Source organism: Oryctolagus cuniculus, chromosome 2 (genome assembly GCF_051225735.1).
Source record: "Oryctolagus cuniculus isolate XC-2025 breed Fujian yellow rabbit chromosome 2, ASM5122573v1, whole genome shotgun sequence".
NCBI classification, from domain to species: Eukaryota; Metazoa; Chordata; class Mammalia; order Lagomorpha; family Leporidae; genus Oryctolagus; species Oryctolagus cuniculus.
Genome location: NC_142868.1, coordinates 174,861,466 through 174,887,227, shown reverse-complemented (window position 1 = coordinate 174,887,227; position 25,762 = coordinate 174,861,466). Strand labels below are relative to the sequence as shown.

The following is a 25,762-nucleotide window of genomic DNA, read 5'->3' as shown; positions in this document are numbered from 1 at the left end:
GCCTGGAAGAGGGGCAACCAGGACAGAATCCGGCGCCCCAACCGGGACTAGAACCCGGTGTGCCGGCGCCGCTAGGCGGAGGATTAGCCTAGTGAGCCGCGGCGCCGGCCCCTTATACAAAACATTTTCAACAGATTATTTTTATCACTCTCTTTTGTTTCTTCATTTATTTATTTAGTGTTCGTTGAGTGCAAGATACTGTTCTAGATGCCAAGTTTATAAAGATTACTAAGCCAGACATAGTCCTGTTCCCAAGGAGTTTGTAATTTAGGGAGACAGTTACTGAATTAGTACTCAAGTAGGAAAGCAAGGTACTTATAGATTAAGAGAGATACTTAAAATGACACTTTGGACAGTAATCTTGAGTGGCAACTTTACGTGTGTTCTTTTCCTATAAACTTTTCTTTCCATTGTTGGAGGAGAACCATCATAAGCTACTAGGGAATTAAATGACTCAGGGAAAGAAGGAGGAAGGGAGCAATAGACTGTTTTTTGGCGCGGCATGTACTCATCTGTTACCATTTCTCAAGACAGCAGGAGCAGGATGGCTGTGTGAGCTATGTGTTTTGAGGGTCTTGTTGATTGGCTGTTCCTCAGCTTTGGAAAAACTGACCAACTGTGCACGTTTTCTCTTTTGCCTTTCAGTTATCTGCCATCTTCCGTGTATGAATGGTGGCCAGTGCAGTGCACGAGACAAATGTCAGTGCCCTCCCAACTTCACAGGAAAGCTTTGTCAGATCCCCGTCCATGGTGCCAGCGTCCCTAAACTTTACCAGCATTCCCAGCAGCCAGGCAAGGCTCTGGGGACGCACGTCATCCATTCTACACATACCTTGCCTCTCACCATGACCAGCCAGCAAGGAGTCAAAGGTAGGCTTTTTGTTCTCGTTTTGTACATTCACCAGATCTCCATTAAACCATGAAACCTATAAACTAGAAACCAGGTGTCTGCAGATGGCCAGGGCTGATGTTGAAGCATTAAATAATATATGATCAGGGGCCTGGAAAAGGGCAGTGGAGGCAGACTCTGGCCTGAGCTTGGCGACTGCAGTACCTTCTGGGCCGTAGTTAATTGGTATCTATGAAATAAGAAAGTGAAGAAGAATCCCTCCTCCTCTAGTGCCTTTTACTGCGAAGAGCTGGTAAATGGGCTGGACATTATTCTAGCGAGACCTGGGAGGTGGATGAGCAGAGCAGCGTTCTTTTTGGTCTTTATGGCAAATTAAATTAGCAGGTCCCACAGCACCTGCTGTGAGTTTTGTAGCTGAAGAGTACATGGCTTTGGTTCTAAACAGTCATTCAACCACATTGGGCTTCAATTTGTCCATCTGTAGAGGAAAGTAAACTAGGTCACTTGGATCTCAGAAATTCTATGACTAATTCATTCTTTTAAACCTGGCATCTTCGTCAATGCACAACTTTTAAAAAGAGTTCAGAGAAATGTTGCTGGTTCTTACCCTTTAAAACCTGAAGCTTTGCATCAGATTAGATTTTGTTTAAAGCTTCAAATGATTAATCTTTTTATAAGGTTAAAAACACGCTGATATTTTGTGTATGTTACAAGAAGCACAAATATATGTGTGTATATAACTCTGTTCTTTAACAGAATTGTGCCTTGTAAAACTGGCTTTCTATTTATAATAGAAAAATGTAAATCCTAACATTTCTATGATAGAACCTTTGTGAGAAATTTAAATTTAACCAAATTCTTGAATCTTTCCTATTTTTGGATAAAATGCACTCATGACAACATACAACATTAATTTCATAAGTTCATGACTATAAGAGTCAAGAGTATTTTTCATCTAATGAATGTGTTACTATTAGAGGTTTTAATTTCTCTTTATATGTACAATTTTTTAAAATACATATATAAAAATTCAGGTATAATTTTCTTTTAAAATTTTATTTTATTAGACAGCGAGTACTCCCATCCACTGGCCCACTCCCTAGTCTGCAACAGCCAAGCCTGAGCCAGGCTGAAGCCAGGAGCCTGGAACTCAATCACGTTTCCCCCATAGGAAGCAGAGACCCAGCCACTCTAGCCATCACTGCTGTCTCCCAGAGTGTGCATTGACAGGAAGCTCGAGTTGGGAGCAGAACTGGAACTCAAACCCAGGCACTCCAGTATGGAACACAGGCCTAACAATGGGCAGCTTCTCTACTAGGCCATTCACCTACCCTTAATGGTCATTTTGAGTATTCCCTTTCATTCGCAAGAGTTTTGAGGGCCAAGCAGCAAGAAGACATATATATATATACATATATATATGTATATATATGTATGTATGTATGTATGTAAATATGTGTACAAATAAAATTTACTTTCCTGTTTTAAAAATCTGGACTTCTGGGCTGGCACTGTGGCATAGTAGGTTAATCATCCTTCTGCAATGCCAGCATCCCATATGGGCGCCAGTTCAAGTCCGGCTGCTCCTCTTCTGATCTAGCTCTCTGCTGTGGCCTGGGAAAGCAGTAGAAGATGGCCCAAGTGCTTGGACCCCTGCACCCATGTGGGAAACCTGGAAGGGGCTCCTGGTTTCTGGCTTCGAATCAGCCCAGCTCTGTCCGTTGCGGCCTTTTAAGGAGTGAACCAGTCGATAGAAGACCTTTCTGTCTCTCCCTCTGTCTGTAACTCTGCCTCTCAAGTAAATAAATAAATAAATCTTTACCCCCCCCCCCAAAAAAAAAAGACTTCCTTTTTGATTATTCTAATGAGTCTTCCTCCGAATCTGTTTTAGTGAAATTTCCTCCGAACATAGTGAATATCCACGTGAAGCATCCTCCTGAAGCTTCCGTGCAGATCCACCAGGTTTCAAGGATCGACGGCCCAACAGGCCAGAAGGTGAAAGAAGCTCAACCAAGCCAACCCCAAATGTCTTACCAGGGACTTCCTCCCCAGAAGACCCAGACTGTGCATTCCACATACTCGCACCAGCAGGTCATTCCTCACGTCTATCCTGTGGCTGCCAAGACACAGCTTGGCCGGTGCTTCCAGGAAACCATTGGGTCACAGGTTAGCAACACTATCTTACTTGTTTTAGAAATGGCTTCTAGATATGGTGTTAGCGTAATGGAGAAAGTGAGTTGGTGTAAAAATGCTTTTCTGTAGAGGGCTTGGTTGGCAGACTGTGATCCCAGGGGCTAGTTTTGAAATTATAAGCAGTTTTTGCATAGTTCTTGGTATTTGCAAGGCATGGGTTACATTTGTTATCTTGTTTAGTCTTAAAGTCCATGAGCCCCATATTCTTGTCTCCACTATGCAGATAAGGAGTCTGGTTTTCTGCCACCAAGTGCAGAGAACACCCATAGCCACTCATGCAGTGAGGTCATTGGGTGGGTCCAGAGAGAACAGTGGTCTGCAAAGCTGAAATCTAAAGTAATACCCTTTCCAGAAAGAAAAAAATATTACCCTAACGTATAGAATGGTTTTAAGTAGTGAACTTATTTCTAGAAATATTGCTGGAAGTCTGTGATGGCCTGTTTGTGTTTTTTCAGTTGGGGTGATCTGTGTGTAAATCATTTGTTGGACACAAGATATAGTACAAGAAATGTATTCTACAAAAATGGTTGAAAATGCTTTGCAGTAATTTGTAGGTCAGTAGGAATAGTGGAATTTTGAACCCATTTTGCAAGTATATAACTCATGTCATATTTTATTTTCTTTAACTAGAATGGCAATGTATGGGTTATTTGGAGTGCATCTTAAATATCACTGGGTTTACTTATATCTTTAGGACTATATTTATATTATAAAGTAAGAGAAGGACTAAGTTTTATGTTTTTTAACTCACCATTGAATATATGTAGTGAAGACAAACCTCAAAGTGTTAGTCCTTCTACTCCAACTAGTGGGTGCTATCTGGTTTGTCCTGTGGTTCTCCTCCTGTCCTTTAGTTATTGTTTAAGTACTCAGAAGAGTAGATGAGATATATTTATTATTGTCTGTTGTTTCCTGATCATTCAAAAACTGCGTGTTTGTGTATGTGTGTGGGTGGGGGAGAGAGGGGAGGGAGAGTGAGTAGTAGAATCAGTTGTGACTGCCTTAGAAACCTGGAAAACAGTTTTAGGTACTGAATGAGTCAATAGTAGGATTATCACCTTTCTTCTAGCAGTAGGAGGGAAATTGGTCTTTGGACCTGAATGGAAAGAGCATCCCTGGGGAGGTTTAAGACTTTGATTAGAGCCTTAGGCGAGCACTTGGTGGCAGGGAACCAACTTCCTTATCTGCAAAGTGGAGACAAGAATATGAGGCTCATGGACTTTGTTAAGATTAAACAAGATAATGAATGTGAGCCATGCTTTGCCAATGTCATGGAACTATGTAAATATTAGCTTAGAGAATACTAATAGAGTCAAATAAAGTGATCGGAGTAGGTGGTTGCCTGTGTCAGTGAGACAGGGAAAACCTCAGTTCCCCAAAAACAACCTGTCATCTGCCTTGAGGGACTTGAAACATCCTCTCCAGGGGGCCTAAAGTGGCTTTTCATTCCTCCCCTGACATGCAGTGTCAGCAGATGCTTTTGGGGGAAGGAGCATCATCAATGTAAATTCGACTCGGGAGTAAAGACTGGAGTTCATGTAAAGGCTGGGTTTCAAGAGGGGCAGTGGAACTGAAGACCAGCATCCTACATCTCACGCTTTCGGACCAGACTAGCCTTGGCGAGGGAGGACGGACTTGGTGCCGTTTGCATTGTTTACTCATTCCAGCCTAGGCTGGTCATGGAGAAGGGAAAAAGCAGATCCTTTTAAAACTGCGTGCCCAGTACCTTTCTCCCAGGTTTCCAACTTGGAACACAGATGATAAAAAGCCAGAAAATGAGGCATAGCAAACTTGTTATTCTTGTATAATGTTGGGCAGATGATTGGCAACTAGAAAAGATGAGAAGCGATTATTTACTTGTAAACCTAAACTGGACTATACAATCCCCGTGAATTGCATAATTGATGGAGTTACACAAATACTTTGAGCTCAGTGGAATACTTTTTCCTTATCTGGATACTTCTCTGAATTTGGTCTGAGTGATCCAGACAGTGATCTCAATTCTTAATTCATTTTGCATGTGTAGTCACTAATACACAGCTTCAAAATAAAGATTTGTTTTCGGAAAAGTGTCTCAGTTTGTATGTATTCACGTTCCTGATTACAAGAAATATTGCTGAATGTCCATAATTGCCTAATTAATTTGTGCAGTTAGGGTGACCCATGCATTTAAAAAATCTGTAACTGGCAAATAGTTATCAGGATATAGATCATCATGCAAAGATTCTGAAGACATTTATGCTTTCCTGCTGTGGTTGGTTTACAAACATGGTTATACCCTGGAGGTAAAGGTAGATTGAAAATCAATGACAAAAATTCTTCAAAAAGGAACAGACAAAAAGTATAAATGTTCTCTATTGCTTTATTCAGTGGAAACTGAATTCTTATTGCAAATTTAAGCTATTTTAACAATAGTTAACAACATTATAAACAACATTCTTGTTATAATTATAAACAACATTCTTGTTGCAGATTTAAACTATTGAGGCTTGTAATGAAATAGTTATCAATAAGCACCTATGTTTATAGGTTGCTATGAAAAATCATATGCAAAATAAATTTGGCAGAAATAGCCCTTATCTGTGGCACATTATAATAGGCAATAACCTTGGGATTGAAAACTCAGGATGAATGTATTTGAACTTGGAGAAACTTTAAAGAATAGAATTTCAGAACTACTTGGATAATGAATAAAAATGGACGATTGGTTAGGAAACCCAACTTAGAGAGCAAAGAGGGAGAATAATTAAACTGCGGAATGGGAACGTTGTAAGAAAAGGATGAAGAAGAGGTGTCGGAAGAGATCAAAGAAACACAATAGCTTGAGACTCTTGGCACGCTTCGCACAGATGGGAAACGTCGGAAGTCTAAGGCGTAGTGCACTGTAAAAGGCTTGGTAGCAAGGCCAGGTATTGGGAAGCCCCCTTGACCCAATGATCAGGCTCAGCATTGTTGGTGCTGAGGCCAGCTGATGTTGTGAGCCTCTTAATGTGACATGGTGTGGAGTTTACTGCATCACCCTTGAAGTGTTCTTGCCGGAACCGTCAGACCTGAATCTCATCAAACTTTTAGACCCGTGCCTCCAGCTTATAGGGGACACTTAGGATGAAGAAGCATCTGAAAATATCACACAGAGACATATAAAAACATCAGATAGATTCATAGTATTAGACTTTACTACCTGACTTCTTCTTAAAACCATACCATGAGACAAAATGAGATGACTTAATAAAGGTAGTATGTAAACTAATGACATCTTAGTTGTTAAAGAAAGCTAATTCTAAAAGATATTTTGGGAACAATTGAAGAAATCGGGATAGGAGCTGAATCTTAGATGATGTTTCGGAGTTGTTACTTGTTTTCTTGGGTGTGATAATTGTATTGGGGCTTACATAGGGGAATTAATGCTGAAAATTTTAGAACTGAAATGCCATGATGTCTATAACTTAATTTCAAACGTATTTCACACATAAACGTGGCAAACTGTATCACTTATTGACTCTGAATAGTCCATATACAAGTGATTATTGTATTATTCCTTGGATTTCTGAGCATATTAGAAAATTTTTTATGAGAGGAGAACAGAGAAAATGCTATAATTTGCTAGACGTGTGTATATGTAATTATGCATCTTTAAGCTGAGCTTAAAATCTGTAACAGTACATTTAAGGAACTTTTATAAGAGAATTTTTAGAATTCCCACTTTTGAAGGGGGTGGGCAGCGTGAGCGCAGGGATGGTAAACGGAGGATGGCAAAGTTGTTCTTGTCCAAGTGTGAAATGACTGGCAGCCGGTCTGGGAAGTTCCCAGGAAAGTACAGACAGATGAGTACAGGAGGTTTTGTGACAAATCAAGCCTCAGGACTTGCTTCTAGGCTGATGTGAACAAAAACATCGCAATGAGTTGGACTACTTTGGAGGTTCTCATTTCAGAAATCGGAGGAATAATGGCCATGCCTGATGGGCTGACCCTTAGAGGAGGCTGGTGAAGAGGAGAGGGCTGCACCTTTGTTAGGAGCAGTCCCAGCCCTGAGGGACGTTAACATTGATGTGTTCTTGCATATCAGCAGGGAGTCCAGTGCCATTGTAGAGGTAAAAAGATAGAGGGCTGATGGAGAAAATCCCTGGGCAGTGAATCCACCCTACAGGTGGTAGTGAAATTCTTGACAACAATTTCTTTAGAGTATATGAGGATATTTAAACTCCATGGAAAATAGAGTATTTTTGTTACAAACATTTTGGAAATCTATGCCTGATTTTTTGGTAAAATATGCCTTTTGTGAAGACCCGTCATACTTTGAAGAGGGAGAAATCCTATCTAATCCAACAGGACTGGAAATTTCTGGAATGTTTTTCACCTTGACAAAGAGTGCCAAGATGTAGGGGGAAATTTTCCGTAGGGTGTTTTACTATTGCAGAAAGTGATGTTTAATCTTGCAGAGTCCTTGTTTTTTTTCTTGTTTTAAGATCATATAAAGCATTGATTTTTTTGGAAATCAGGCTGAGTGTAGGCAACATTGTATTCACTTTGAAGAATAGATGTGATTCTAACACAACACAGAGGGTGACTAAGAGGAATAGGTTTTTTGAATGAAAGTCAAGGTTGAAGTAATAGGCAAGCCGTAATTTTGGCAACATTAGGTTTCTTGCCACTTGGAGTAAATTGTATTCAGTATGTATGTGAAAACTTTTGTGCGTTTGCTCACTGGACAATCAAGTTAGAATTACGACTCCTGGGGTTACAGTCCCCAGCTCCTTTCAGGGTAATCTCCTGTTTTCATGTGCTTGAACATTTCCATTCTCTCTCTCTCTTTTTTTTTAGCTGCCAGATTTATTATTCTACCTGAAAATAAAAACATAAAAACACAGCCAAACAAACAAACAATAGGATAAAAACATAACTTAAACAAACCAAAAACCCTTTAGATGCATTTTTCCAAGAGACTATAATGCAGTATTTGAAACCTTCTGTATTGGATATCTATTTAATTTTGGCCGTATACTTACTGAGCTCAGTGAATCACTACAATAAACAGCAAAATACACAGTCTGTCCTTAAATATTATATAATTATTACCATTTCTTCCTTTGATACCTTAAGATAATTCACAGCCCAATTCTTTCTCAGGGATTAGAGTTAGAATATTCAAAAGAGGGAAAAGAAAGCACAAGAGAAAAAAATCCACAAAACGATTTCCATTTAGAACATATTTTAAAGACTCAAACTTTCCCCTTCAATTTCACCAAATATCTCATTCATACATTTCAATTTTCTTTCCAAAAAAATTTTCACCGACTATTTCAAAATATGTTTTTGTTCAAAGTGCTGCAAATGGTTGCATGAGCATATGGGGGAAGAAAGTCCTGATTTTTAAGGCATATTTCTTAGCACATAAAGGACCCGTTGTTGTGTGATGTGGATATAGAGTAGTCAGAAATCTCGGGTTTCTTACCTATCTTGAGATTAGAAAATGGTTTTTGGAGGAATAGTGAACAGTACCAGTTTGGCCAAGTAAGCTTCCTCCCCAGGGATCTGCAGTTTGGAGCTGCGAGTGGTGTTAAGTGTTGGAGAATAGGCACCAGGGATACCTTAAATCATCGTTTGTAAGGTTTGTTCCTTTAACATTTTGCAGTGGACTCTTTAAAAGCAGTCAGTTATTGAACAAAATCCATGTTCCTGCTTGAATATGGCACCACCATGGACTTGGTTTTTTTTTTTTTTTTAAACCGAATGCAACAGCAAATCCTATTTAAATGCTGTCTTCAAACGTAAAACAATAAAACAAAACAAAACAAAAAAAACCTTTGAAACTTCAGATCTTAAGATCTTCTTTCAAACAACCCAAGTCACATTTAGAGGAATACCTAAAACAAGAACATGGGCACTATCCATGCCAGCGCTACCGCAGACAGCAACTTCCTGTATTCTTTGATGGTTGTGCATAATTTCCCTTTCCATCAAAAATTATGAGTTTCCATAGTTTCCCTTAGCAAGCCGAAGCTTACTCTTCATTTGTCAATGTGCATAAAAGCTGCTTATAGCATAGCATGGTGTAAGCTATTTTTAAGCAATAAATGGTCTGAGTCATCTATTTTGTCCTGAATCCATTCTCTTTTTATCTCTGTGGAGAAGCCAGGTTTCAGAAAATACCCCTTAAATTTTTTTTTCATCAAAGGGACATCCCATCTATGCCCCTTCTCTTATTATATGTGGGTGGCCTTTGTTTGAAACTGGCTCTCTTAGCAGCGACCTTTAATTCCAACCCACGTGACATCTGAATTCTGGTTGTTTCCAGCAAGTCCTACTTATTGCCCACTTGCTGGAAACAACCATTTAAGTGACCCGGTGATGCTAGGGACTATGAAAAGGCCTTGAAAGTGAAGAGTTCAGAGTCATAACTCAGAGTTCAAGGTCCAGCTTCTATACTGGGTCTGTCATTGCCTGGTTGTGCAGCCCTGTGCTCGTTGGTGAGCACAGGAACATGTCCCTTATTTAGACACAATCATTGCAAGAAGAAAAACAGTTCAAATACCTCATGACTTTCCTTTTGCAGATGCTGAAAATTTCTCATGTATAGACACCTGAGTTCATTAAGAAGCACAGAAACAGTGGTGAACCTGAAGTAAATGTCAACAGAGGGAGAGAACGCTCTTATGTTCTCTATGGTGCTCCAGCACAGATAAGGCTGATAAAATGACACATGAGTGGTGCTGTGGCATAATGGGTTATGAAACCATCTGCAGCGCTGGCATCCCACAGGGGCACCAGTTCAAGTCCAGCTCCCTGCTATGTGCCTGAGAAAACAGCAGAGGATGGCCCAAATGCTTGAGCCCCTGCACCCATGTGGGAGGCCCGGATGAAACCTGTGGCTCTTGGCTTCAGCCTGGCCCAGCCCTGGTCACCCCTGGTAGTTGCAGCCATTTGGGGACTGAACCAGCAGATGGAAGATCTCTCTCCTCTCCCTCCGTTCTCCCTGTCCCCCCTCTCTAGCTGTAACTTTTTCAAAAATAGATAAGTCTTAAAAAAAATGAACCCACTTTCATAGTTTATAAAATCTCCATAAAGGTTTTAAAAAAAAAGGCCATAAATAAACAAAGAGTAATTAGGTTCTCTAATATATCTTTTCCAGAAGAAAATAAGTTTTATGTGGAAGAAGGAAAGAAAGGACCAGCACTTGATGTGAAATCCCGAAATTACTGGAAAGGGTTTTTTTTTTCCTACTAATTATTCATCATATAAATAACTTAGACAAGGGTAAAATTAAGTTAAAATGACGGAACTATTTGGGATTCTCCTAGAGGCGCCAAAAGTTGATTGAGTGGTTCTTTTTGGGCAGGAAAAATGGAAACAGAATGGACCATTGGAGAAAAAGATTGTTTAATTGGAGATAGGTCTCTTTTGGCAGATAGATTCAATAACATCCTTAAGCTCTAAAACTTAACACTGGAACACACACACACACACACACACACACACACATCCCTCCGGAGGGCCAAAGACATGCACTTAGCTTTTGCTTAAAAAAATAAGCATCATTGAGAAATTAGCAGGAAATTGTGAGCTCATTGTAGTGGAAAGCATCCTAACTACGTGGCTGAAAAGTACTTTTTAAAAACATCTCAGTACTTGTCTCACAAGACTTTGAAGAAAAGCATTTCCTGGTTTCCACTGTACAGAAGCCGATGACAAACTTGAGGAATGAATGTGATGCCTGCTAATTCCACACGACAGCACGAGGACGGATGGGTGGGTGGACAGATGGACAGTGGATGGATGGAACTGTAGATTAGATGGGCTGCAAAGTTCCACAATCTTTTCTCAGTGATAGGAAATGAGTTTAGTGCTAGACTAAGGGAGCCTGGGACATTAAGTTCTGCTTAGAAATCTTGCCCTTTAATTTCTACAAAATCTCTTCTCTCCTGCCAATGAGGGTATTACTGGGTAGGGCCTGAAGCTATGACAAACTAGTTTTATCCTCACAGAAATTGTGTCAGAATCAATGGAACACTTTTCACCTGGTAATTGCTCTAAACTGAGCCCATAAAGTACATATATGGATTAGAAGTCTAAAGAAAAAATCCTTATAAAAGACATTGTGCTAAGAATTTTTGCTCTGTCATGGGTGCAATATCCCTTATGTGGAAAAGAGAACTGAGTCAGCCAAGCTGGGTTGGCATAGGGTAGAGGTATGAGGGTCCTTCAAGAAATTTGTGGAAAAATGGAATCACACATAATAATTAATATTTAATAATCACACATAATCACAGTCATACATATTTTCTCTGAACTTTTTGAAGATTCCCACAGTACGTGGACTTAAGCTTATTTTGGTGGGGAAAGTTTTTATCTTTTAATTCCATGTTTCTATGGACTCCTTGAAAAGCGCCCTTATAAGTCATCCTCTTTCTGTCCCTGTTGCCATTAGGGGAGGGGCCCCGCCCAGGTGAGCTCGGACCAGGGCCGTGGCCTTGATCTACTTTTGTAGGTGTTCCTGGGCTGATTGGGGAATGCAGGGCTGGCACCATCGATGTCTGCCTTCTCCGTGAGCAAAGAGCTCTGTTAGGGCGTGCTGATTGCATTTGCTGAAGTTTGGCCTCCTTCAGGTGGAATAAGTCATTAACACCAGGCACTTCCTAGGCCATCTGGGTTTTTCTTCAGTGTCCCACTCAAGAACTCCTTTGGCATAATCGAAGAACTACTTAATTGAGTGTTAGTGAGTCTAGCTGTTTCCAGTGGCTCTGAAGTGGCTGCTTTTTGTAGCCATCCTTGCCAAGCCTTACCTGTGTCAACAGCAGAAGGTATCCCCTAAGGTGTCATAGGCCTCCGGTGATAGGTGCTGGCTCCCTTATGGGTTTACTGATCGGGTGCCAGCAGCCTTTGCCAGACTGACTTGGTGCAGGAGCCCTCTTGCCTGGAGTCAAGAAAGACCAGTTCGGACAGGGGTGAGATCCAAGGGGAAGAAGCACCGTGTGTGAAAGAGAGCATGTCTGCGTGCCACTGGGCTGCTGCCAGTGGAGAGGAGCACTGCCCGTTTTACTTGGATTGAGAATGTGGGGCTGAGACATTAGGATCATGAAAATAGAGATTCTTAGAACTAGAGTAGCGGAGTTCAGAGAATGGGTTGTGACCCAGACGTTAACCTTCCTACTGCGTCATATCCAGTCTTTACCCAGGCAGGAGCCTTCTGGAAACCGACATCTGTCAGCTCCAAGTGTGCACTTGCCCTGACCTGCAGAATAGAGGGACGAGTCTGTGCCGCTTCGTGGGTTCTCCCTGAGCCTCACCTCTCGGCTGTTTTTCTCATTTTATTGGCAATGAAAATGCCTTTATCATGACTTGGAGTATCAAGTTTTCATAGTTTATACCTCTAGGGTTCACTAAAATTATGTGCCGATTAATAATTAGACTCTCGTTTTTACCTGGGAATAGGCATTTAGAGTGATTATGGAGCAGCTCGGGGTGGAAGGATGGTGAGCCCCTTCCAAGCTTCTGCTGTTATTGTCTCTGAAGACCACAGTTCTGAACAGGTCAGAAGTAGTTGTAGGCCGGCACTGTGGCTCAATAGGCTAATCCTCTACCTGTGGTGCCGGCACCCCGGGTTCTAGTCCCGGTCGGGGCGCTGGATTTTGTCCTGGTTGCTCCTCTTCCAGTCCAGCTCTCTGCTGTGGCCCAGGAGTGCAGTGGAGGATGGCCCAAGTCCTTGGGTCCTGCACCCACATGGGAGACCAGGAGAAGCACCTGGCTCCTGGCTTCGGATCAGTGCGTTCCGCCAGCCACAGCGCGCCGGCCACAGCGGCCACTGGGGGGGGGGGGTGAACCAATGGAAAAAGGAAGACCTTTCTCTCTGTCTCTCTCTCACTGTCCATTCTGCTTGTCAAAAAAAAGAAAAAAAAAGAAGTAGTTGTTAAAAAAACATGGGTTAAATTGATGGTTGATTTAGGCTCTGCACATGACAGGAAATGTTTGAAGATTCATAGCAGATATTTCTAGGATTTGGTACCATTTATTGGTTCTGTGCAATCCCTTGGAATTGAGATTTGCAAAAACAAAATGGAATCGCCTGGTTTCCTGTGTAATCTGACCCTTAACGTGGTAGCGAGAGAAGCAGCATTGACCTATGTGGAGAGATGACAGATGTGTCCCCTCCCTGCTTCCCCGGTTTCAACATGTCTGCTTTGAAGGAATTGTCTTAGCGCTGATGAGCTGTGTTAGCAAGCCAGTCTTACTTCGCAAGGAGATCTTCCCGTCACTGATTCACTGTGTTCTTAAAGAATCTGAACGTTCTCTGTGGTCAGGTCAACTCCAGTGAACAGAGGTTTGTTACCATTGATACGTCTTCAGCTCTGAGGAAGAATTCTAAAATTTGAACAAAGGAATGCTAAATATTTTGAACAAAAACAGTGATGCCTCTAAGGTGAACATTTTGTAGAGGAGACTGGTTCAGAATGTGCAAGCTCTAGTGAGGTTGTTCAGAATATAGTCTGCTGGCTTCCTGCCAACATGTACCCTGGGAGGCAACAGGTGATGGCTCAAGGAATGCTATCCCTGTCACCTACATGGGAAACCTGGGTTGAATTCCCAGTTTTTGGCCTGACCCAGCCATGGCTGTTGGAGGCATTTGGGGAGGGAATCAGAAGATGGAAGGTCTTTGTTCCTTTCTCTCTGGCTTTCAAATAAAATAAATTAAAAAAAATTTAAAAAAGAAAATAATGGGGCTGGCGTTGTGGTTCAGCGAGTTGAACTACTGCCTACAATGCCATCATCTTGTATCAGAGTGCTGGCCTGAGTTTCAACTGCTGTGCTTCCAATCCATCTCCCTGCTAATGCTCCTGGGAAAGTAGTGCATGATGGCCCAAATGCTTGGGCTCAAGACACCAATAGGACACCCACGTGGAGTTCCAGGTTCCTGCCTTTGGGCTGGACCAGCCCTGGTGGTTGTGGACATTTGGGGAGTGAACCAGTGGATGGAAGATTGATCTCTCTCTCTCTCTTTCTCTCTGTCACTCTGCCTTTCAAATAAATAATAGCCCTTAAAAAGAATGTAGTCTTTTTTTTATTAATATAGAGAACAGGTTTTCTGTAATTCACATATAGAATCCTAAGAGTATAATGTTACTTCCCTCCCTTCCTCCTTTCTGTTTTTGTTCTAAATTTTTGCAGTAATAATTTTAATTTCCTTTATAATCACAGGCTAAATCCTTTATTAAATAAAGAGTTCAACAAGTAGAATGTAAACTGTTCTGCAGGAGTATAGACAAGGGTTATAAACAATAATAAAATCCCAAGATGTCCGTTTCTCTGAAATCCATTGCATTTTTTTGGTACTCTGTATATTACCTACCACAAATCAGAGAAAACGTGTGGTACTGTCCCTTTTGGGGTCTGACTTATTTCGCTAAGCATATGGCATTCTGTGACTTCAGTACAAGTCTTTTTTCAGAGCACTTTTTTTTAAAGATTTATTTTTATTTACTTGAAAGAGTTACTTGAAAGAGAGGTAGAGACAGAGAGAGAGGTCTTCCAACTGCTGGTTCACTCCCTAAATGGCCGTGACAGTCAGGGCTGGGCCAGGCCGAAGCCAGGAGCCAAGAACTCCATCTGGGTCTCCCACATGGGCGTAGGGCCCCAGTGGGCCATATTCCACTGCTTTTCCCAGGTGCATTAGCAGGATCTGGATCAAAAACTGCAGCAACTGGGGCAGGAACCAGTGCTCTGATACGGGACCCATGTTGCAGGCCATGGCCTAACCTACTGCACAGCCTCGCTGGCCCTGTGACAGTTTTGACTTCTTTCTTCTGTGCTCATTCCTGGAGACCATTGACGCTAACCTACAGCAAGACGTCTGGACAGAGCCATCACTACAAATGTCAGATGCAGTGAATATCTATGCTGATCTCTCTGACCTCACTTTGAGATTCCTTTGCAGTATCCGTTCCTTCAAAAGCTTTTGAGTACTTTTTCAACCTCTTCCTTGAATTCCTGCTGCATTCAGAATCTAATCAGACTCTTTTGAACTTATCTTAAAATTGTTCCTTTGGTGTCTCCTTGGTCCTTCCCTACAAACTTGTGCTTTTCCTGAGGGCAGGGATGCTTAGGAGTTGAGCTCAATGCTGGGGATGGAAGAGTTGTCTGTAAACATATTTGTATTTGTGCTAGGCTGGGTCGTGCTTCAGTGACAACTCAATATGCAGTAGGCATCTGACAGCGGAGCAGGGGGCTCTGCAAACCCGTTTCGTAGGGCCTGGGCTGATGGTGTTACGGCACGGTACTGCTGTGCTGTTCGCAACATCTGTGCGGGGTGCACATTACTTTCCCCACACCCATTGTTTACAAGTCACGTGGTCCTGTCTGCTGTGCTGTGGGCTGAATGGTGCCCTCCCCCAAATCCATATATTGCAGACCTAACTCCCAAGGTAGCTGTATTTGGAGATAGAACATACAAGGGAGTAATTAAGGTTAAATAATGTTGTAAACCTGGAGCCCCAGTGTGGTAGGATTAGCATCCAAGAAGGAACATACTGTCTGTCTCCTCTCACATGCACACTGAGAGCGGGTCACGTGAGCACTGGCTGCCTACAAGCCAGGAAGCGGTGCCTCAGCAGAATCAGACGTGCTGGCAGCTCAGTCTTTGGCTTCCAACTTCCGGAACTGTGAGCGGATAAATACCATCTAAGCCACCGTCTATTTTGTCATGGAAACCCACACTGAGACGGGATCTGAGAAATGGGGGACAACAAGTGGCTCTTTGGTGAGCAATCAATGTTGTTATCACAGGTGATGGGGCAGTGAGCAAGACAGACATGGTCCCCTGCTCTCTCTAAACAGATCTCAATGAAGCTGTTACTTTTACCGCTATTATTATTTTATTTGTGGCTTTCACTTTTTCTACATGACTTGCAACCAAACCACAGTTTTCAGTTCTGTGTACTTGAGACAGAAAAACTGAAAGCTTTACCAAATGAGACATATGTTACCGTGTCACAGAGTGAATTATTTTTTGTTCCTTTCATTATCTCTGCATAGTACAAAAGGAAAATGGCAAATAGTGGTCTTTCGTATAGAAGACTTTTCTCCAAACACTTGCAGAAGAAGCATTGGGGGAAATCCGCCTTTTATGTTCATCCTTCTGGTGGTGATGGGGCTGCCATCAAAGTAATGACTGTGCCTTTGTGCCCATTTTTATCTTCTGCCTTAAAATGATTCTTTTTAGATAAATCCCTGGAAATAGAACTTAAAAATCACTTTGACCTACTCCCCATCCAGTACTAGGTTTTCTGATATCATTTCTAATATTGGGCTAAAGGGAATTAGGATGTCAGAATATAATCATGACAATCCTAATTTTTCTTGTAATTTAAGAAGAGCAAGTTACACAGATCACAACCTGGAAGACTTGACTGCTGGAATGCTCAAATCGTTACAGAGATGGAGAAAGTAGCCCGAATCTGATTGTTTCTCTAGAAAAGATATCAAGGAAAAGCATGAGATTTACACTTACGAATTTTTCTTCCTTTGTATGTTACTTTAAAAACCATTTTTGCCTTCTTGTGACTTTTAAAACCATTTTATAAACTAAAGGAGTTGTCTGGAATTCCTTGAAGCCCAATGGTTTGGCTTCAGTAGGCTTTAAACAAATATACGATCAGAAATCGATGTTATACATTTGTAGCAGTTAATGCCCTAGTCACAGTAGATACTTTGTAAAATCAATAGCCTGAAATATCAGAGGATTATGGCTGTATCAGATACCCCAAATGCCTAACATTGTTTTAATTACTCTAATAAAAGAAAGCTGGGCGGACTTAAAAAAAAGAAAGAAGGAAACCTTGCCTATAAAGAATGTTCTGCTCAAGCCAAAGCAAATTTTTTACTAGTTCTTTTAGAAAATCTGGAAGTATTTAAGCCTTTTCCTTTTCTTATGAGACAATACCTGTGACTCTGCCAGTGCTCCATGGTGCAGGACTCTTTGTTACAACAGTAGGTCTGTAGAGCGAGTTGGTCCAGTACGTGCTTCGTGTTGGATTAGCAGTAGGGTTAGGAGATTTAGCACTTTTTTTTTCCTTACTGGTGCAGAGAAATAAACATATTTAATGTTCCAGTACAGAACTTTGGAGAGATCATTCGTGAGTTCTCTAGTTTGATTTGGAGCCATGGTAGATGCAGAGGTTAAAAGAATGTCATTTTGTTCAGAAAGTAGAAAGTGGCTGATTTGCCAGAGTGCAGGTATGTTTGTATTGTAGTGAAAAGGCTGGTAATAGCAGCAAAGAAGGCTGAGACAGAAACCTGGATTCATGCAGTCTGTTCCAGAGAGGCAGAGCTTTCCCCATAAGGGCCCTCATTCTGGTTCTTCTGCAGAGAGGCCTAAGATTTCCAGAACCGGGATTGGCATTCCTCAGCTAGATTCAGAGTGCTGAGGGAAAGCATATTCTTGCCTGAATGCCTCAGGGATCTGGGTCAGACTGTCGGAGTTGGGGAAGCCTGCTTCTGATTGAGTGTGGACATAAGGATGGTACTTGCCTAGGCAGAATGACTTGGGACACATTCCTGGGCAGTGTGGGGTGATGGACTGCAGTGTGACTGTGTCATCGTGACAGCGCCACATGTGTGAAATCTGCATCTCCGTGACCATATTGGACAATTTCTAAGACTTTGCCTACTGATGGACCACGCTTCATACATTACAATAATGTAATGTAATATAATAATGTAATATAACATGGAAAGGAGCCATGTAAGGGTCATAACTATTTTCAGGGAGGTAAACGTGCTTTGGGGTATGTGTGGGTTAGCAGAAAAGGGCTGTTGTGAGCTGGGGCCAGCAAAGGAGGCCCAGTATGATTATCACTGATCAAACTGGTCCAGGGCAGAGTAGGAGAGCAAGATGAGCTAAGATGGGTGTCAGGGAACTTACTGTAGCAGCCTGGCAGGCAGTGAACATCTGTGGGCCAGGGATTGCCATGGGATTGTCCTGACATGGGAGACATTTCTACCACCGCTCCCTGGCTGCCATCAGTAATATACTGAAGCCTTCAGAAAATCATAGAATTTGGATGCATAAAGAAGTATTAGCCATTAGTCTGCCCTCACAGTTTTGTTGATAAGAAAACTTCCCGAGAGGTATATTACTTGGCTACTGAGTTCATAGCAGGTGGGAACTAAAGCTGAGCTCCCTGGTTCCTAGTTCGGTGTTCTTTCTGCCAGTGCAAGCTGGCTCCCAGGCCATCTCTTCTGGAGGTGGAGGATTCTCAAGAACCCATTACTATGTAAACCTGAAGGGACAGCTACATTCTCTGGGCCCTGTCTCAGTTAAGGGGTCCCGTGTTCTATGTTATTGTGGTATTGCGCCATGGATACTTGTGTTGCGGGACGCACAGTGGGCTCCACCCTTTTCACTGTGACAAGAAGGATCTTGATATCCCCAAAGTGAAATTGTCTGCTGCTTGAGCATTGATATCATGGTTCTTAATGGGACGAGGAATGCTAATTCAGTGATCTCATGTTGTGCTGCTTGAGTGGAATGAAAATAAAAGCCATATAATCACAGAGCCTCGACAGCAGCTGTTCAGTGTTTCTTTACCATCTATAGTGCTTTTGCGAAAATCTGAATTATTTTTAGAGAAACCTTAAGAATATTTTCTTTTTCTTTATACCTTTTTTCTCTATGTATTGAGTCTAGGCTATTGTCTATTTAATCATTATTAGATGACTCATTCTTTTGTTAAATAAAACCAGCTTATTTAACAGAGGGGCATAGGGCAAGGGTCTCTTGCTGATAGGGAGCTGACTGGGTGCGGGCGTGTGTCTGTCACAGGTAGAGTCTGGCTCGCGTGTGTTGCCTCATTCCTCTCAAGAGCTCAGAGAAAATGAATATTTAGTTCCATGGTATAGAGCAGGAAATAGTCAGAGAGAGGAGGTGGGTTTTGCCCATGGTCATGTTGATGGTAATGGGTAGAGAAAAGAGTTGAATCATTTTGTCCGTCTTTCAAAGCTGTATCTTGCCAGCCCGCAGTGCTAGCAATGGTCCTTACATCACTGTTCCTGGACCCACGTGCAGAAAGATTAGTTTGCCTGTCAGGATGTGCTGGTGCTGCCAGACACGTGGATGGCTGGGGGGTTGCTGTGGTTAGGCTGCCTCTTGACTGCGTGCACAGCATTCGCTGGGGCAAGAGATCATTTGTGCTGAACTTAAAAACCCCCTCTGCTATTTGAGAAGTGTGACTAATGAGCTTTAATAATTGCCCAATTTCATTTTTGTCTTCTTATTCCTGATTATATCTTAAATATGATTTCTTCCTTTTCCCACTGTGAATGATATACTTTATCTTGATCTATCTTTTTGATATTTGAGGGGAAGTACCCGGTATGGAAAACTATACCTTAATATAGTTAACTGTACCTAACACTTAATCTTTTGCTTTCCATCAATTTCCCTCCATTTACCATTGTTTAAAGGATTCCAGTTAATTAATCAGAAGCAATCCAAAACCTTTTAGCTTTGGGAAAAGGAACTGTGACGCTTCCTTTTCCTTGTGTCCTGGTTTTTTATCGCACTATAAATCTAATCCCAAATTTGAAAACTCTCCATGGCTTAGCTCCACCTCATGACTTTCCACACCCACTCTTTGTTCCTTTTCATATTCGGCCTGGCCCCTTGGCCTTACCCACCCTCCCGTCTCCCAGCTGGTGGCTGCTCTTGTGTTTCGCTTGAGCTGTTGTCCTCCTCTCTGGACTCTGTCCCCACTAGAGCCATTGAGTCATTTCTTTGTCTCTGCTCTTGCCTAAACACAGTCCTGCTTACTCTTGCAAGAGCTCGAATGAATCAGACGCGTATTTTGTTTGGTCTTTTCCCTCAGTGCAATCTCAAGGACTATTTTGTGAAAGCTGTATTGCTTTAAGTTTGGTTTATTTGCTTCTTTGGCTCAGTGCCTTCCTCTCTTTTGAGAAAATGTTCTTTCTTCAAGCTTAAAGTATTTCATACTTCATTATAAAATAGTTCCTGATAACAAAATAAAATGAATAATATACACGTGATAAAAATTTTAATACTAGCATTTTTTAAGTATCTTAAATAGAGGCTAAGTAGTAGGTCCTTGATGTTGTGGCTGTCTTCATGGAAGGGTATTTTGAATAATTAAAGATCTGAATACATTTTTAACAGTTTGTTTATTTATTTGAAAGGCAGAGTGACAGAGATATCTTCCATCTGCTGGTTTGCTCCCCAAATGCCTGCACCAGCCATGGCTGGGCCAGGCCAAAGCCAGGAGTCAAGAACTCCATCCTGGTCTCCAACAGTGACAGGAACCCAAGAACTTAAGCATGACAAGCACATTAGCAGAAAACTGTATTGGCTGTGGGACTTAGTCCCAGGCATTCTGATGTGGGACATGGGCATCTTCAATGGCAGCTTAACCCACTGTGCCACAAAGCCCACCCCAAGATCTGCATGCTTTGAATAAATGGATCCAGAGAACCTATCAAATGGCCAGCATTTTAGCACTGATTGTAGGTTTTGCACACACAGGACACCAAGTGAGGATGATGGATGGGAATCCAGTTTGTGCTCCGCTCACCAAACTCTGTGTCCAGTTGCAGGACATGAGCTGAAGGGTTACCTTTCTCCCATCCCCATATAGACAGAGGGAGTCCAGGCAGCCCTGCTTATGTGTGTGTCATCTAATCTCATATCCCTTTGAGACCAGGATTATTGTCCTATGGTCTCATTACTGGCCCACAGAGGCCAGATGATGTATTGACCATTTCATTGCTGGTAAGAGCTGGAACTTTGATCCAGGTCTAAGGATTCCATGTTAATACTCCTTCCCTGCACTACTGGATCCTCTTTCCTGAGGAGTCTACACCGTGCAGCAAATATTCCTGGAATGAGGATGTTGTAAGTACCAGCAATTTTAAGGTATGAAAATGAAATCTTAGAAACCACACTCCAGTATCTGTCACAAACTCTTCAAATTAACACTGATCTCTGAAGCAACTTCAGTGGTGAGTTTTTAATTGACAGAAATCATAAGCTTTGGTTGCCAAAGGGTAAATTTTGGGCTATCATTCCCCTTATACATTTATAGGAAAATCTAACAGCAAGTGTAATTAGAGCTTAACTTTGAACTATCAGGTAAATGATGTGGTATTACCTCAAAACTGAAGTTAAAATCTGAAGCTCTGTATTCTCAATCAGGCCCAGATTTTGGAAAAAGATTTAGAAAAATACATTAACTTGTAATCTATTAATTTTTAACAACTAGCTTTAAAGCTAAAGGCTTTTACACCATTGTTTGTGACGATGCCGTGTGGTAACTCGTAGTAACAGTAATGACTAGTCTGCAACATGGCACTATCTCAGGAGGGCAGGAAGGATCAGGGGGTTGTTCTCATGCACCCAGTTTTCTGTGAAACAAGGTCAGTGTACTGGGGAATTGGGCCTGGGAGTAGCTGTTTGTTTCTGTCTCTCTTCTGTCTTGCTTGCGCAGGTCCAGTAGGCAGGAACTCAGATAAGTGATGAGAATCTCTGGAGATGTGGAGGTGAGGGAGGAGGAGACAAAGACAAAAAGAAGTGGTTAGGAGTGCATCTTTCCTGACGCGGTTGTAGACGTGAAACCGACTTGAGTTTGGCCCTGGTATTTTGTTAAATTGAGTAATGTAACCTATCTGTACATATTTTTTTTTTTTTTGACAGGCAGAGTTAGAGAGAGAGAGACAGAGAGAAAGGTCTTCCTTTTTCTGTTGGTTCACCCCACAAGTGGCCACTACGGCTGGCACACTGTGCCGATCAGAAGCCAGGAGCCAGGAGCTTCCTCCTGGTCTCCCATGCAGGTGCAGGGACCCAAGAAGTTGGGCCATCCTCCACTGCACTCCCAGGCCACAGCAGAGAGCTGGAATGGAAGAGGAGCAACTGGGGCAGAATCCAGCGCCCCAACCGGGACTAGAACCTGGGGTGCCGGCGCTGCAGGTGGAGGATTATCCTAGTGAGCCACGGTGCCAGCTATCCATACATATTGACCACAGACTCTTAGGCCTGGCAGAAACCCCTGTGGCCGTCTGCCTCGTATTCTGGACATATCTGAGAGATGGGCTGCTGGGTTCCGCTCCTAGTGGCGATGTCAGCATCTGCCATGGTTGAGGGACATTGAGTGGTAGAAGAGTCACTTAGTAAATTGAGTTGTGTCTTCCTGTGATTCGTAGCCTTTCATCGTGTTAAGATCCAGCACCAAGTGCTGTCTTGCTTACTGTATCTGAACAAAGCTATCGTGTCTACATGTAGTCTTACTATCCCTCTTCAATGGATCCTCACGTGACCTGGTTGCCAGAACCTACACTGTTCTGCTTGGCCTTTTTGAGCTGGGTCACGCATTTGCTGAATCCCAGCATGGGTATGTGGGCTTGTGGTGCTCCTTAATCTGCAGCCCAGAGTTGTGTGAGCTTTCTTGAGGAGCTAGAGCACGTTGTCATTTGCAAAGCTAGATTTTTGTTTGTGACTTGACACGGCTAAGTAGCAGGTTGTGAAGTTAGCACATTTCTCTAGGATTGCTCATATGCAAGAGTCATCCTGAAATGACAGGCCTTCCCTGCAGATGTGGTGAACAACTCACATTGGAGAAATGCCGTCTGTGTTTTGGACTTGCAACATCACCTCAGTCTGCACATAAAAGTGGACTTAGAGTGAGTCTATAGCCACATGGTTATGTGTCACCGAGAAGCAGTCTTGGAGAAGGACGTTCTGAATGCTCATGTCAGCCTCTTGCCTGTGTGGCCTTTTGGTGTGAGACAGAGGTGATCTTTCCTCTGCTTTCCTTTCCCCTAGCTACTTCCTGCATCCAGGGGAGGCCAGTGTGTTCAGTGGCCCTGGGGGAGAGCCCTCCGTTGGTGTTTCGGGCTGCACAGGGAAGCCTCTTTGTGGTTAAATACTGGAAGGGGCACGTGTGAAACCTTGTGCCTTGCTGTAGCCCTGACTTCATCTCTCCAGCTTGTTCTTGTGCCGTGCAGACCCAGTTTGGAGATGAACACGGCGTCGTGGTGCCACCTACGCCACTGTTTATTTCATTGATTTGGATGGCTTGTGCTGCTCTTGGCTGTGGACCTGCGAAAGCAGAGCTGTGGGATAAAGCGGCCTGAATCATGAAATGAAAACCATGTACCTTTTTGGAGGCCCAGTAGAAAGAAATGATTTATTTTTGCCCTACCAAATAAAACATTCTAGGAATCCAAGGTGAAAATTGGATTTTAACTGCTACTAACACTTTGAGCGTATAAAATCAGCGAGTGTTGAGTGTTTTGCTTGATTAACAGAAGAGCCTAGGGCGTCCAGTACAAGAATGATGTGCGTACGACGCGGACTGGTGTCTTACATAAATCTGATGGATTTATAAAAGTGGAAATAAACATTAAGCACACTTTGGCAGGCAGACCGCAGCAATGGAGACCATTGTGTTTTTAACCTAATTGTCTTGTTACCAGTCTGATGTCTGGATCATTGTTCTCGCTTCTTTCTCCTGTCCTTCGTAGTTCAAGTTTAAGTCTTCTTGTGGTTAAGCATAAGGCTTTGGGAACGACCTGAATCCAGCATAAAATACCTTACAGCCCAGGCTTCATGGAACGTGGAGGTCCTTGGGCCTATGTGAACATACACTAAGGCTTTTCTCAGTTCCTCTTCCAGAAGGATATGGCATTGCAAGTTTAAGGAACAACAACAACAACAAACCTCCATGATTTTTTTTTTCTATGTCTACTTCTACCTAATTCAAAATGTCTTCAAGCCAACTTCAGTTTCAGGGCTATTAACGTTGTCTTAGAGAGCCATTTCCTTTGGAGCCAGATACTCTCTCCAGTGGCCAATCTAAATAATCTGATTGATGGAGCACCCACAGTCTGCTCTACTCATATGCCTTTTACTGTCCGAGGGAGTGTGATAAACCGAAGGGATCTTACATGGGACATCTGGGACAGGGAGCTCTTATCTGGTAACTGCTGTCACGGTGCTGGTAGCCATGCGCTTACACATGTTGGAAATAATGCCCCGTGTTGTACATTTATTTCCCCTTTTGCTTCTCATGACCTTATGAAAAAGATCCTATAAGTTGTACCCCGTGTTATAGATAAGAAAATTAGCCTAAGATAATGCATGTAAGAAGTCCTAGAGTTGGAATTGAGACCCACGCTGCTCTAACTCAAGTCACATTTTAAACCTCAATCATATACTGCATTTGGAGAGCACACAGCAATGTGTTGACATCATTAAATACCTAAGGGCTTCAAAGCTGTGTTGCAATTACAACTTCATTAACTGATGTGGGCCTTCTGCAGTTTGTTCTTGCTTTGCAATTCAAGTATGTTGTCACCTAGAGCCTTGATGAGAATTCTGTGTGCTTGGGGAGATCTGGAGGGTGACTTGTGACCATTGCCCCCTCCTCTTCCGAGAGTCACTGCCTGCTTGGACTTGGAGTCCACAGGCTCTGTTTACTGGCCTGGCTTTGTGTGCTAGTCTTGGTTTTCCCAAAGCCACTGCTGGCCTCAGTGGACTGCAACTGGTTGGGTCCTTGGTTCTTTAGGTAATTTGTTCCTTCCTTGGTTCATTCCTTCAGTGTTTATTGGAGCATTTGGAATGTGTACTGTGTCCTGGGATATAAAGATAAATACGATACATATGCATTCAATTAAAATGCGTAGCAGAGGCAAAAGAGCTGTGTAGAAAGTGCTTGGGGGTGGGTAGAGAGGAGGGAGGAACCCTCTGCAACTGATGAGACAGAGGGGGCTTCACAGTGACCGCTCTGCAAGCTGGGTTTTGTGGGATGCATGAAGTTTGGGGAAGGAAGAGAGAAAGGGGCCTTCTAGGGAGAGACAGTGCCTTTTGTAAATATGTTGTTGGTTCAGAAAGTGAAGAATCCTGTGATGAGCCTAAGAATACCTGTAGAGAGGGAGAGAAGAGGTTGCCCTCAGTGGGACTAGAATGGACCTGTGTGTCCTGCTATGGGAAGTTCTGTTTTTAGGCAATGGACAGCCACCAAATATTGAATCAATGGCTTGATATGATCTATCACATTTGTCTTTGAAAAGATGGGGGGAAATCATCTGGGGGAGATTGTAGAGGGCAAGCCAGAGGCGGGCAGAGTGAACCCGTAGGTATTCTGTATTTGTGCACAAGACAAAGAAGTGGGGTTTAGACAAAGCCTGCAGGGAAGGGATTGAGATTCACGTGGTCCTCCCTACACAATGGCCTTTGAATTGGACAGAGAAATAGCTGTTTCTCTAGGTCTTTCCTACCCCAGGAACTTGCAGTTGCTTCCCTCAGTTTCTTCTGACCTCACGTGTTTGATCAGGAGTCTGACCTGGTCTTTACTGTTGACAGCAGTGCAGTTCTGGTAGTTTCTAAGCCTCACTTTGCTGCCTGCTCAGGCTGGTCGGATGTCAACCCGCCAGCACGGTCCTAGCTTGACTGACCTCTCTGAGTCAGGCCGCTTGGCTGCCTGGAGCCTGTGTCTTGCCAGAACCAGTCTGGCTCAGCCCATCACCATTTCTTGCCCTGTCCTCTCCTGTACTGTCCCTCCTCAGGCCTTGAGGGTTATAGGAAGACCAGATCTGTGGCACACTGGCAAGTTTTACACACATCCCCCACCCGGATAGCCCAGATCCACATGAAAGATTTAAACAGCTACAACCGAAATTTGAAACGTTTAAATTCATCATTTAAATTATGAAGTTCTTACTGGGGAT

At 42.7% G+C, this 25,762-nt stretch overlaps 1 protein-coding gene across 17 annotated transcripts in view; it reads left to right on the top strand.

The window, feature by feature from the left end:
* Positions 1–25,762, top strand: part of LTBP1 (latent transforming growth factor beta binding protein 1) — a 446,285-nt gene that overhangs the window by 236,338 nt on the left and 184,185 nt on the right. For all 17 annotated transcript variants that reach the window (XM_051843010.3, XM_008254559.5, XM_089326552.1 and 14 more), the window contains 2 exons: positions 646–870; positions 2,742–3,016. In XM_051843010.3, the coding sequence (XP_051698970.3) occupies positions 646–870; positions 2,742–3,016 (500 nt within the window). The remainder of the gene's footprint in view (positions 1–645; positions 871–2,741; positions 3,017–25,762) is intronic.